Source organism: Tachypleus tridentatus, chromosome 13 (assembly GCF_004210375.1).
Source record: "Tachypleus tridentatus isolate NWPU-2018 chromosome 13, ASM421037v1, whole genome shotgun sequence".
NCBI classification, from domain to species: Eukaryota; Metazoa; Arthropoda; class Merostomata; order Xiphosura; family Limulidae; genus Tachypleus; species Tachypleus tridentatus.
In genome coordinates this window covers 211,700,223-211,714,576 of record NC_134837.1, presented here as the reverse complement: position 1 = coordinate 211,714,576, position 14,354 = coordinate 211,700,223, and the positions used below count along the sequence as shown (strand labels likewise).

Here is a 14,354-nt window from a genome sequence, read left to right as displayed (position 1 = left end):
TTTTTCTGGGAGTAATAGCTGAATGTTGAATATATTATTAGTCATACATGTTTCTGTAAAAGGATATGTTTGAAAGGCTCGCTCGAATTATATTTATGAAATTGTGTTTACTATGAAGGCTTTCGTTAAAGAAAGTAACAGAAGGGCCCCCCCCCGCTAGTACAGCGGTATGTCTCCGGATTTACAACGCTAAAATCAGGGGTTCGATTCCCCTCGGTGGGCTGAGCAGATAGCCTTTGTGGATTTGCTAAAAGAAAAACACAAACACAGAAGTGGGTTTTAAGAACTACAAAACACGATATATATATATATAAACATATATTCCAACAAAGCAAAGTAACAAACATTAGCTTTCGACCAGCTCACTCACTGCCAGTGACACAGCGGTGTGTCTGCGGACCTCCAACGCTAAAAACACGGTTTTCAATCCCCTTTGTGAGCAGAACTCAGATATTTCATTGTGTATCTTTGTACTTAATTACAAACAAATAAGCTTTTGACCAAAGTTACGTAAACAGGCAAGAAGTAAATCTGATTAACGTAACTAATCTGTTCTAAGTGTATGAAAAGCCAAAAAATGTATGTTTTCACACACTAAATAATTATTAATAGTTTCTCACCAAATAAAGCAACTTATATAATCCAGAACTGAAACTGAAATCCAATAACTTGTAGAGATAATTTGATATACTTTCCTAATTAGGTGTATAGCAAGTCATAAAACTAAAACTGATAAAAGTTATAAAGCACTGATTCATTATATAAACAACAAGATAACATAATATTTGTCCTTCGCATTCGGTTTATTGTCCGTCACTTCCTGGTACAATTCTTTCAGCAATCTAAGGGTCGTGGGTTTGAATCCCCGTCGCACCAAACATGCTCACTCTCTCAGCCGTGGGGACATTATAATGTGACGGTGAATCCCACTATTCATTGGTAAAAGAGGATCCCAAGAGTTGACGGTGGGTGGTGATGACAAGCTGCTTTGCCTCTAGTTTTACACTGCTAAATTAGGGGCGGCTGGTGCAGATAGCCCTCGTGTAGCTTTGCGCAAAATTCAAAACAGATAAACAAGCAAACAAACAAAGTGTGTATAATATTAGTTATGTATATATCGCGCATAGAATTGATTTTTTTTTTGCTTTACGACCTTTTATTCTTTTAAGAATGCTAGAATAATATTAACTGCGCTTGGATTGTGCGAATAAGAAACACAACCCTAGTACCCACAATAAGTGTAGAAGAACATTTAAAGAGGCGTTACAGTTATAATGGACATTGAGGTGACCTCGATTCAAATACAGTTTATTTCTATATCAACGAGGACATCCATACTTACCACTAATTCGCACATTCTCTAACTTACTAGTATTGTAACGAAATGCTATAGTTATACAACCAGTACTTAGTAGCAGAGGACTACTATTTGTTTGTGAAAAACTCCACCTGAAAAGCTCGCTGTTCTTATGCAAGGAATGATATGGGTAGTTCACCAGTATTACGTATGGAAGACTACGGATATCTCACCAATATTCTATATGGAATAATATGGATAGATCACCAATATTCTATATCTAAAACTATCGACTGCTTACCAGTGTCCCATATGGAAGGCTACTGACTGCTCTACCTAATTCTAAGTTAGACGAACAAATGCTAATCTTGATTCCATGGAGCAGGAACAACCACCCACTTTCATTCCACGAAAGTCTAGCCTTCTTTCCACGGCAAACACCATTGACCACCAGCCGAACATCAAGTGAAAACCCACGTACACAAATAAATGGAACACGTTAAGCGTGTTGTGGTTATTATTTTCTTATTATTATTACGCATCTAACAGCCAGTTTTCCGACTGTAGATTCGAGAGTTCAGAGTTCGGGCCTATATCCACCAAATCATTCTCGTCTCTACACTTATGAATTGTGGGTGTGATATAAAACTGACAGCAAAATACCACCATTCAATCCCACATGGATAGTGCGAATGTAGGCGCTGGTACGGTTGATTAACAGTCATGTCCTCTGGTCTATTAGTTCAAATTATAACCACTATGCAAATATAACTCTTTGTGCAGCTGGGCGTGAAAATTATGAAGCAGACAAACAAATATCATTTTATATCCGGTTCTGACTATATACACTAATAGGGCATACCGTCACTGTATTAAAATGACGTATGACAAACAAACAAGAACGAGGGCGTGCTCGTATAACACATCCATAGAAGAAGATCCGCAGCTGGAAAACGTTGTTTCCCAATATTCGCGAGGAGATGGGAGGACTTATGTGCCCTAACTTAATTTCGAACTAAATATATACACTAGAGAGAAGGAAAATTATTCAACATTACCAACCGCTAATTTTTGAGATACTTTAATGGAATAATGAGACTTGACTGTCACTCTTATAATAAACTCACGGCCCAAAAGAAATGATACTCGAACCAAGGACCCTAGAATTCATAGTTTTATACGTTAGCCACTAGGCCATACCCGGCTTTAAATAGTTTGGACAAACACAGAACAGACTTCTGGAGCACTTCATGAATCGATTTACAGGACGCAAACATACACGGACTTCTGACTAGAAAAGGCCCGGCATGGTCAGGTGGGTTAAGGCAATCGATTCGTAATATGAGGGTCGCGGGTTCGAATCCCCGTCACACCAAACGTGCTCGCCATTTCAGCCGTGGGAGCGTTATAATGTGACGGTCAATCTCACTATTCGTTCGTAAAAGAGTAGCCCAAGAGTTGGTGGTGAGTGGTGATAACTAACTGCCTTCCCTCTGGTCTTACACTACTAAATTAGGTACAGCTAGCACAAATAGCCCTAGAGTAGCTTTGCACGGAATTAAAAAACAAAAAAACGAATAAACTGAGTAGAGAAACTAGTGAATGAAACTACTGTTAAGACTCCAACGTCTGAAAAATTAACTAATGGATTTTTTAGATAACTATAGCAGTATGTTACAAAATGTTGTTGTTTAAACAAAACAACTCTCGTATGGTAACTAGTTTATTTTTTTCTATTTGTGAAGAACATATATACTAGTCCTAAAAGTCGCTTCTAAACACGGTTAGCCCATTTTATGTTGATATATTAGGGTGTGCCTTTTGCGTCTACGCCTACTCTTTAGATCTTTTATAAAATGAGGTAAGTTTTGCTTAAAACCGAGTTTCAATGCTTTTTAACCGTAATATTGCTCTCTTCAGTTGTTGATAAACGAACCTCAAAACAATTCTGTACATAATCAAGAACAAACAAAGGGTGTTGAAAGTTACATTTATTACAGCCACTGCACGGACTATATACTGAATGAATAATCCATATTTGATCGTTGGGAGATCCAGTTTTCTTTCATCTGAAAAAAAAACAAACAAGCTCAATTTAAAAAAAAAAATCACTATCGCCTCTTCTAAATGAATATCGGCTGAATTATTTGAGTATAAGTTTTCCTAAGCCTTGAAAGTCAAAATAACAAAACAACGCGGAAAGCTTTGTAAACCTAAAGAGTTCTGACAGGGTATTTGATACGGTTAGTTATACATTACAGCTCAGCGCTGCCGCCAAATATGTGTTAGTTTGTTTGTTTTTTTAATTTTACTACATTACTTGGTGGGTAAATATATATATATATACAGTGGGACAGTTGAGTTGAGAATCAATTTTAATTTGGTAGGTCAAAGATCGTGTAGAATCCAGATTGGTTTAAATTGTAATACATATATATTACTTAAGAAATCGGATTATGCTACGCTCTCTCAGCCTTCTACCAGTTACTGTGTCAAAAAGTATATAAGCATTTGTCAGTTTGGCCTCACTCAGTATGCGATCTTTTCTTCTCGTGTTGGTTGAACAATATCAACCTTTATAAACATACACACACACACACAAGGGGATTTTTCTCCCTTACCTTTTCCACTCCTCGTTGGATGTCCCCTGCTGGGCCAGACTGGTTTGTATGTAAAGATTAACTTTTGTTAAGCAAACACCAACCTCGTGTTTCCAGCTATGAGAAACCAACAGAAGGGTTGAGGGAATGAACGACTTTTCCGGTAAGTTTTTTTTTTTTTTTGTCTTTCTAGTTCGACCACATGGTAGCTTGACTGTCAAATATGACGGCCACTAACAATAAGGCCTAATTAACGCCCTCGAGCGAGGAGGCCGATCTGTCAGTGTCTGTTGGGTCATCCAGAGCCCAAACTGTACAGTTTACTTAGATATCGCTCTGGCTGGCTGTGCATCCCGACGATAGGCATGATTCCGTCCCGTCGATTCGGCTAACCCCGCTGCGCCGTAACTTGTTTCCGAAGGCTGCCCTTGCTACACCAGAAAACTCTCGCCCACCCAGCTCGTGCACACCTCGCACTACACGAGACAAGGAAAGCAATAGCCCAACATTTGTAGAGTTTTGCTGAAGGTGGTTTCGAGGTGTTATCTACATTTGAATCTGAGAGCCCGATGTGACTTACGTGTCAGATTCTCTAGCTCAATAAATCCAGGCCTAGACTCAAAGAATGCGAGTGTAACAAGGCTCTGAACTTCAGGTGAAACCTAGGAAACAGTCGACTTCTATTGCCTTCTCAATATTCTATTCTTTCTTATGATCATAATCTCCCATGCCCCCTTCTACTTTAGCTGTATACCCGCTCAACAATGTTATACATTTGGATACCCACCACAGTTCAATACACCCGGCCTTTTCGTCTTTCTGAAAATAGATTGTGTGTAAAAACCCTATTAATTTTACGTCCTCACGATTTCAAAAATACAAGTTGTGCCTTCTACAAAGACCTGGAGAAAATGTTTAATTTTGAAAACGAGACGAAAGCCAAGCTCGTCTAATTACTAATAATTTGAAGCAACTGCTGTAACACTGGCTTATCCTGTTACTAAAGTATAAAACTAGATATCTGTTCTTCTGTGTTTCGTATGATAACAGACGTTACTGAATGAAAACACTAAACAGATTCAATTACACAGAAAATGATATATGCCTGAAGTCTTTGAAGGCAAAAAACGAAACAAAACCAACAACTAATTTATGGACAATGGATACTTAACATAGTCTTAAATGATTATCTATCTTATTTGTTTTCCAGACCATATTCTCGAACCGTGCAACAAATGAAGGTACCGCTGAAATAACCAGTCGAAACGATGCCAAACATTAATTATATAAACACCGTACAGTACGTCAACCTGATCGGTATCAGAATTAATATTGTTTGAAATATATATACATATTAGGTAAAGCATTCATAAGATAGTAAACTTTATGAGATTTTGTTTGTATAAAGATTACATTAACATTGAAACAGTTTCTAACAAACAATTATTATATTTTCTTTATAATACATTTTACTTTTCCGTACAAAAATGTCTTCCGAGATTTGAAGGTGATAAGAGTGATAGTCAAGTGTCACAATTCTGTCGGATATGAATAAGGAGGGGAGTGACGTTGGGTGCTCCTCTGGTCTATCAGCAAAATCAGGGTAGTTTTATGGGAAAAATGCGTAGTTTTACTGGAAATTAGTGTAGTTTTACTAAGAATTAGGGTAGTTTTATTTAAGATAAATATAGTTTTACTAGAAATTAGGGTAGTTTTATGGGAGATTACTGTAGCTTTATTGAATATTGGTGTAGTTTAATGGAAGATTAGTGTATTTTTACTGGAAATTAGGATAGTTTCTAAATCTAGTTCGTTCGGATTTTAAACCCACTATGTCAAACTCTTCACACACTCACACACAACTTAATTAATTATTTGTAATGTTCTGTGTATTTGTCGGGTTTTATATTTTTGTTATAGAATATTATTTTAAAGTATTTTTTACAGGAGAAACGTCTTTCAGAAAAAATTTAGTTGGTCCGCCAGTATATCAGCTGGAAGCTCAACTCATTTTTTTAAATTAAAGTTCTCAGCTCATTTCTTCCTGATACACACAGAACAGATAGCCATGATGGCATACTTTATTAAAGAATCAGACAGTTAGAAGTCGAGATAAATATTTCTATATTCAGAAACTAAAAACAGAAAATGAAGTATTCGAAAATTAAAACGTTTAGAAGAGAATCTTAAGATTTTTCTTTTCCTTTTTATTAAATATTTTTAATCAGTGCACATCAGTGTTTCTTTTTGTCGGTCCCCCAGTGAAACAGCGGTAAATTTACGGACTTACAGCACTAAAATCTGGGATTCGATTCCCCGTCAGCTGTAGCAGATACCCCAGTGTGGTTTTGCGCTGCAAAAAAACAATTAGTTTTCAAACTCTAAGTTTGAAGTAGAATTATGTTTACAACAGTTTATGATATATTTTGTGTTTATTCACTATGGAGGGTTATAATTATTCCATTGTTTAAATAATGTAATAAAAATCTACCGAAACATTCAGACACCCAATTCCCCTCCAGAGGGTCAGCAGTAGCTTTTAGGCTAACAATATTAAAATCCTGGTTGAACAGAACGCAGATAGCCTATTGTGTGGCTTCAAGCTATTAAAAACAAACAACAACAAAAATGCAACAACAAGAACCTCTCGTAACCTTAAAACATTACTGTTAGAACACATAGTCTCAAACTGTGTGAATAATTGGTATATTATTATCGTTGCTTGTTAGAACAAATATGGTTCTCAGAACATTGTTAAGTATGTGGCGCCCTCTTTCGGAGGAGTGTTGTGACCCTTGTAGTTTATTTCGTTGGGATTTCTATATTCATTGCTCGTGCATTCCTAGCACAAATAACACTGGTCAATTCACTAGCGAGCATTGCGTTTCTATTCTGCGCTTTTTTGGTGTGAAAGACATTTTGTAGGAACAACCCTCCAAACGCTTATGTGTCTCTTAATAATTCGCCACACATTCCACTTCAATAGCTTAAAGTCCCGCCTCTCACTTGACACGGTTGCTCCGCCTACCTAGCATGAAAAGTATTATTCCCTGCAGGCGTGAGGAGGCTCGCTACACGCGACAGCAGATGAAAGCGCCCTCTCTAACAACAAGTTTGCCTGAATCTCAGGCATGTTGGTGTAACCTAGACGAGTAGAAGCTTAGCGTCAGCGAAAAGTAACAACGTCGACTATTAGCTTCTATCGATCGCAGCACTGGGAAGTCGTTGTCGAAAAGGTTTCTTTATTAACGTCGCACATTTGGTTTACGGGGTCTGGTACTTCCTCACAAAGTATTAGTACCACGAAGAATGGATATAGATTAGAACTCCTAGCCACAGACCACAATTTTCTGTGACCTTTCTGGATGTCTGTTGATTCTAATCGTCCCGGTGCTCGTAATAATAACAAGAGGCCAGAGGAACTCATTTAAATTCACAATAAATATCTTTATAACCAAAAGAGATGCGCTCCGAGGGATTCTTTGTCATGTACTTTTGACATTCTACGTACTACACACCGTTTCAGCTAAATTGGTGTCCGATACTTTGAAACCGATTCTTTTATAGACAACACTTGTAGTACTTAGTCATCGATCATCTGAAAGAGAAAAGAGTTGCATTCTGAACATTTTATTCAGCGAAGACTTGAATAACACCAAGCGCTGGGCCTCAAGGCTTAGTAAACACTCGACTCTTACGTATTTACAACCAACATATCAACAGATTCAGGCCGAATAACATCAGCGTTTGCGCAACAGACTTGAAGAGAGTCATACGTAGGGTTAATTTTATAGAATTACCTCCGTTTCGGATCTTTAATGTCAGAGCATCTTTGTGAAAACATTGAAAAGAAGTGTAATGAAATTGACATATGTGTGATCTGATTACTATGGTGTCCCTTCTCTGAGGCCGTGGGGTTCAAGACAGACGTAGTTCCTGGAATAATCACAATGCAACGCTCTCCCGTACCGAACCACTACGATATAACCATGCCGACGTCGACGGGCAGGGCCACTGACTTTTCCATCGCTGCTATCATGGCTCGGCAAGGTCCCGAACAGCACGTACCGAGAAAAACTTCTATTATACCAGGTAAATGTGGTTGAATATAGTTACACAGGAGTTTATCTTTCACTCAAGATACTAAAGAGCTTAAAATAAAAGAAACTTATGTTTATTTACACACAAAAAAGAGATGTGTTTATCTGTCACTCCAAGCAGGGAACTACTTAAGAAAGACGTATACTAAACCTAGGTTTATTTTGGCTTTGAGAAACACAAAACAGTTACGTATCAAATATTTATAAATTACCCACGATTAGTTGTTAAAAGGTTCGGAGACGAAGAGTGACGTCATAAGTAGTTTTTGGTTTATGAATGTATGTAATTGATAAGTATAACCGAAATAAAAATATGCCCATAACAATTATTTCGTTTCAGAACGTTAACCCTAAATGAGTGGCAGCGTTAATTACGTTATAAAGTTAAATCAGTAGCTGTTAATTAAGTACTAATGAGTTGATTAAAGTTGCTGACCAAAAATATGGAGATTAATTACTACTTAACAACCCCTGCTAGTACTGCGGTAAGTCTACGGATTTACAACGCTAAAATCAGGGGTTCGATTTCCATCGGTGAGCTCAGCAGATAGCCTGATGTGGCTTTGCTACAAGAAAACACATACACGCATACTACTTAATAAGTAATTAATTAGAGAAAATCTTCCATATAATGTATATGATTTCGAGCTCTATTCGCATGAAACACGTGTCTTTCACGCTTTCGAACACAATTTCCAAAGTCTCTTTCGATTTTTTTAAATGTTGTTTCTGCGAGAAAAATTCTAGCTTTGAATCACCGTATTGGAAACGTTGTAACAAAATGGATGGAACCCGTTCAACTAAAGAATGTAAAGAGTACTGTCATAGGTGGATTACTTGAGAGGGTGAATGGACAGTTCCTGTGGCATAAACATGTTCCTTTTTGGATTGTGCGATACTTTGTGAAATTCGGTAATACATAACAGAAACACATATGTTTCATATCATTGGTAAATTAATAATACAATCATACCTCGTGTCATTGGTGGGTTGAAAACAATAATAATAAACAGAAACATCTATACTTCGTATCATCTGGTGGGTCAAAAACAATAATAATAAACAGAAACATCTATACTTCGTATCATTTGGTGGGTCAAAAACAATAATAATAAACAGAAACATCTATACTTCATATTGCTGATACGTTAAACCCAGAAATATTAAGCAGAAATGTCATAGTTCGCATCATTGTTACTTTATGTGAAGTGTATTCGCTATAGGAAATTACTAATTAGTTACTTGTTTTTAACCTAGTTAAATGAATGTTTGAACACTATTAACAATCCTGTGACTTATAATTACTTCTGTGTTGATTAATATGCTTTATTGGATTATTGTGCGAAGTTAGGCCTATCAACATATTCTGACCGGACTTCTGTGAAATCTAGGTTCATTGGCGAAATGTCTTCAACAGTGGATATATTTATATATTTAGTAAGCTTAACCTGATGATACAAACAGCATTTACTTCTATTTATCTAACTAGTTTTTAGTTTTTGTAATTTCAGGATTGTTATTATATTGGGCTCAAAATTAAGAACAAGTTACAACATAGGTTTCTGCTCTGACCATCTCGACAAGTTACAATATAGGTTTTTGCTCTGACCATCTCGACAAGTTACAACATAAGTTTTTGCTTTGACCATCTCGACAAGTTACAACATAGGTTTCTGCTTTGACCATCTCGACAAGTTACAACATAGGTTTCTGCTTTGACCATCTCGACAAGTTACAACATAGGTTTTGCTTTGACCATTTCGACAAGTTACAACATAGGTTTTTGCTCTGACCATCTCGACATAAACTCTAAAATCAAGCTTTTCAAAATGTCCTGTAATATTTCGAGCAAACAAGTTCCTGAAACGTTACCGGAGATGTTCCATTAGTCTAAAAATCGGAGTAATGTTGAAAAAAGCAAAAATAATAACTGTTATTAGTTTCAGGTCGTTGTTCGTGTTGTCTTCTAAATTCCAGATTGTTCGTATATAGATACGTATGCAATTTAGGCACGTTTGTGTGTGTTCTTGTAGCTTATAGTATGTACATTTGGAGTTTTTTATTATTACAAACATACAACACAATATTTTATGACTCAATTTGTAAATTAATGTGACTCGCTATACGTGTGGCATGACTTTGTTTTCAGTTCTTTTTATTTGTTATTCAACTTTGGCAACTTATAAAGAATGCCCGTTTAATACGTATGCATATATTATGTTACTTTAAATGTAGAAGTTTATTACGCGTTTTAGAGCTTTATAAAAGGTATTCTAGTTTCAGCATTTTCTTATTTCTAAAACTAGTGTTAGTTGTAGTATAGCAACTGGTATTTAAAACGGTAATATAACAATAGGAGATTTGTTTAAGGCATTCCTACACTGTAGTTGAGTTCATTATGATATCTAATATTCATAAGCATGGCAGACTTAATTTGGACAACTGATTTCCAGCCAATAATAGGCTGTCTTCGTATATGTTATCAACCCGAAATTGAGTTTCGTGAATTATACGATTCTAGTCAATTTGGTCCAGAAAAAAATAAGGAAATTTGTTATGAAATTATTTTTCTATTACGACGATGTATGGATATCTGCACAATGTATCTATATATCTATTATCTAATTATTTAAACCTATGTGTGTAGTTAATGAAGGACTTCCTTCGAAACTTCGTCAAGGAACCGTCGAAAACTGTTATGGCTAATAAACATGGCATCTTCCAATATTATGTTCTGAACGGGACAGAAACAAACAGATACACATACATAAAGCATAAAATTTATAAAGAGCAAAGAACCCACGCATATAGGTTCTTCTTGCTACCAGTCATGGATTGGTTTTTCAATTGTACTGGGTATAATCACATTCACGAGCATCTACCTACTTAACCTGTACACAGAAAACAATATAACAATACATTTTACGCGTACAAACGCAGATAAAGTATTAATAAACCTTGAAAAACTCATAATACGATTAATGTCAATACTAGAAAGACACTATCTGTCTCGAGCTACGATAGAATAATTTACTTTTAGAATATATTTGACAAAAATATCATACAAGACCAAACTCGTTTTTTTTAATTCAAATATCCGGTGCGTGATTTAAAGAACTGCCGTTGTGGATTTCTTTGGTTGGTTGTTCGTAAACGATTTACAAACACATTTCACAGTTGTGCTCGTTTACTTAGTGTGTTCGTCACTCAAAAAAATCAACTCACGTACTGTATGTATAAAAATCACATGGAAATCAATACTTACTTATATCGCCGCTGGTCAAGCAGCCCGACGTAGGTTTATTCGAACTTCGTTGTATCAATAGATGCAATTCTTACCGTCACCGGAGACACCATTGGATTCAGCTCAAGTAATTATGGTGTCTCCACCATTTCATAGGTTGATAAACACGATGCATAGAGTATTTCAAATAGTGCAATAGAAATTAACCGTTCTGTGACAACGCCGTAATAAACCAACTACATAAGGACACAAGTTAATTATTACTACAATTGCTTGTTTGTTTTTTGTTTTTGAATTTCGCCCAAAACTACTCGAGGACTATCTGTGCTAACCGTCCATAATTTAGCAGTATGAGACTATAGGGTAGGCAGCTAGTCATCACCACCCACCGCCAACTCTTGGGCTACTCTTTTAACAACGAATAGTGGGATTGACCGTCACATTATAACACACCCATGGCTGAAAGGGCGAGCATGTTTGGTGCGACTGGGATTCGAACCCGCGAACCTCGAATTACGAGTCGAACGCCTTAGCACGCTTGGCTATGCCGGGCCTATACTACCATTGCACTTTTACTAGGTAATACAATTCACTTCAAGCTAAAAATCGAACGTGTAGCTTCAATTCTCTAAAATAAACGTTTTGTTTCTAAGTAGCTAACAAAAAACACGCTCTTATCAAATACAATTGAAACGTGATATTATCTTCTCTCAGAAAAACGAAACGCAATAAATACCTGAGTTTTGTAGTTTTTTGAGAATAAATATTAAAATAATACACTATATATAAACCTATATATTTAGCGGATAATATTACTATATAAACAGATGAATGTTATGTTTCATTTAACTTTATCAAACTATAAATTTGGTTTCTACATAAAAACTCAGTAAACGTGTTTGTTGGCGAAGTAGTACATAGGGCTAAAATAAGTTAATGGTAGTTGAGATGATATATGTTAATTTAGATAGGGGCGTTTGTTTGTTCTGAATTTCGCTCAAAACTACACGAGGGCTATCTGCGCTAGCCGTCCCTAATTTAGCAGTGTAAGACCAGAGGAAAGACAGCTAGTCATCACCACCCATTGCCAATTCTTGAGCTACTCTTTTACCAACGAATAGTGGGATTGACCGTCACATAATAACGCCCCCCCACGACTAAAAGGGTGAGCATGTTTGGTGCGACCGGGATTCGAACCCGCGACTGTCAGATTAGGAGTCGAACGCCTTAACACACTTGGCCATGCTGGGCCTAGATAGGGACGTATCGATGCTACCAAAATACAAAACAAACAACATCGAAGTATTACAATACGGAAAAACTTCGTGAGTTCATTGTTTGTTGTTCTACGAATAAACAAATTTTCATAAAAATTCGACCGTTAGGTCAGCTGTAAATTTACGAACTTAGAATGATAAAATCCGAGGTTAGATTCTCCGTGGCGGACACAGCAGATAGCCCAGCATGGCTTTGCTCTAAAACAAACAAACAAATTCTGATCAAGCGTGCGCTGTTATTTCCTAACATAAATCCATGTTATTTTTTGAACCGTGTCAATTTATTTCGTGGTTTAAAGCCCGGCATGGCCAGGTGGTTAAGACACTCGACTCGTAATCCGAGGGTCGCGGGTCCGAGTTCCCGTCACATAAAAAATGTTCACCCTTTCAAACATGGAGTCGTTATAATGTTACGATCAATTCCACTATTTGTTGGTAGAAGAGTAGTCCGGGAGTTAGCGGTGGGGGGCCTTTCCTCTAGTCTTACACTGCTAAATTAGGGACGGCTAACGCAGATAGCCCTCGTGTAGCTTTGTGCGAAATTCAAAACAAACAAACAAATTATGGTTTAATTAATTAGTGTTTTCGTGGGCTCGTGGTGATAGTTAAGCAAACGATTCTTGGTTAGAAAACGTGTTTTCTTGACCGTTGTACCTAATACCAATTGTAAATAAACCTTCACTAACCATACAAGATATCGTTTGTTTGTTCGTTTCAGAATTCTCAAGTAAAGCTAAGTATAGTTGTCCTTAACCCTGAACCAATAGAACAAACGGTAGACAGCTAGGTAAAGGTATTCAGCGCTGACCCTTGGATTACTTTTTGATCCTATAGTCTGGTTTGATCGTCGGTCTTAAATTCACCCACGAATCCCAAATGTAGCATGGTTTAAGAGCAAAGTGCCGTGAGTTTTGGACTCACGACTTCGCAGGGTTCGAGAAAGATAACCACTAGACCACGCAAGGCCCTTCGAGTTACAGACCACGAGCTAAGAAATTAGGGAAGCAGAAGCTCAGTATCTCTGACTGTCTTATGATATTTTAGTCAAGTAAGAATCGTCAAAATGCTTTATAGAAACGTAAGTGTTCAAGTAACATAACCCGACAACAAGGAACCCGAAAAGCGAGTTAACAGGCTTGTAAAAGTCCGGGTGCTGTAAGATACGTTGATTTGGTTGCTGTTAACCACAAAGCTACACAATAGTCTGTTTGTGATCTGCTCACCACAGGTATTTAAACCCGAATTTTGGCGACGTAAGTCTACGGATTTGTCGCTGAGCTACTGAGGAGCGAATAAGAGAACAGTGAGGTACACTACCATATATAATGAACCCGGATCCTATAAAACGAATCATCGCCTAAATGTAAGGAGACGCATGCACAGTGTTTCTTATATTTTCTTATACTATTAGAGATGGTTTGATTTTTCTGATGGTAATTAGGACAACCGGATGGTGTATGCATACATACTTTAAACTAGTATTTACTCAAACAATGAGGGAAACGTTTTCATAGTACATAATATTACATAATATTTCCTAAGCGGCATTTGGCGAGGTGGTATCAAAACATAAATAGTTATTTTCTGTGAATTTTGTTCATATTTTCGCTATGATACAGTAATTATATCCCAGCACTTTTTTTTTTTAAATAACCTTATAAACAAGCATCTTCACTGGAATTAATCAGTTTTTGTAGACTACCGAGAGACCATACTTGTGTTCGTTTGTAATTAAGCGCAAGTCTACACAATGGGCTGGCTATCTGTGCTCTGCTCACAGCGAGTATCGAAATCTGGTTTCTAGCGTTGTAAACCGAGGACATGCCGCTGTGCTGC

The 14,354-nt window shown here is 37.0% G+C and overlaps 1 protein-coding gene and 1 long non-coding RNA gene across 8 annotated transcripts in view; one reads left to right on the top strand and one right to left on the bottom strand.

Annotated features, from left to right (window-relative positions):
* LOC143239634 (uncharacterized) overlaps positions 1 to 2,058 on the bottom strand; it is a 77,869-nt gene extending 75,811 nt beyond the window's left edge. For 2 of the 7 annotated variants that reach the window (XR_013021276.1, XR_013021278.1), the window contains exon 1: positions 1,599 to 2,003. This is a non-coding gene — a long non-coding RNA (uncharacterized LOC143239634). Of the gene's footprint in view, positions 1 to 1,598 lie in introns of all 7 variants that reach the window. The other 5 variants (XR_013021274.1, XR_013021273.1, XR_013021277.1 and 2 more) reach the window with 5 other exon arrangements.
* Positions 2,059 to 6,942: 4,884 nt separating this feature from the next.
* Positions 6,943 to 14,354, top strand: part of LOC143237812 (uncharacterized) — a 61,565-nt gene continuing 54,153 nt past the window's right edge. Inside the window, exon 1 of the mRNA XM_076477431.1 lies at positions 6,943 to 7,989. Coding sequence (XP_076333546.1) covers positions 7,848 to 7,989 — 142 coding nt within the window. The 5' untranslated portion in view covers positions 6,943 to 7,847. The remainder of the gene's footprint in view (positions 7,990 to 14,354) is intronic.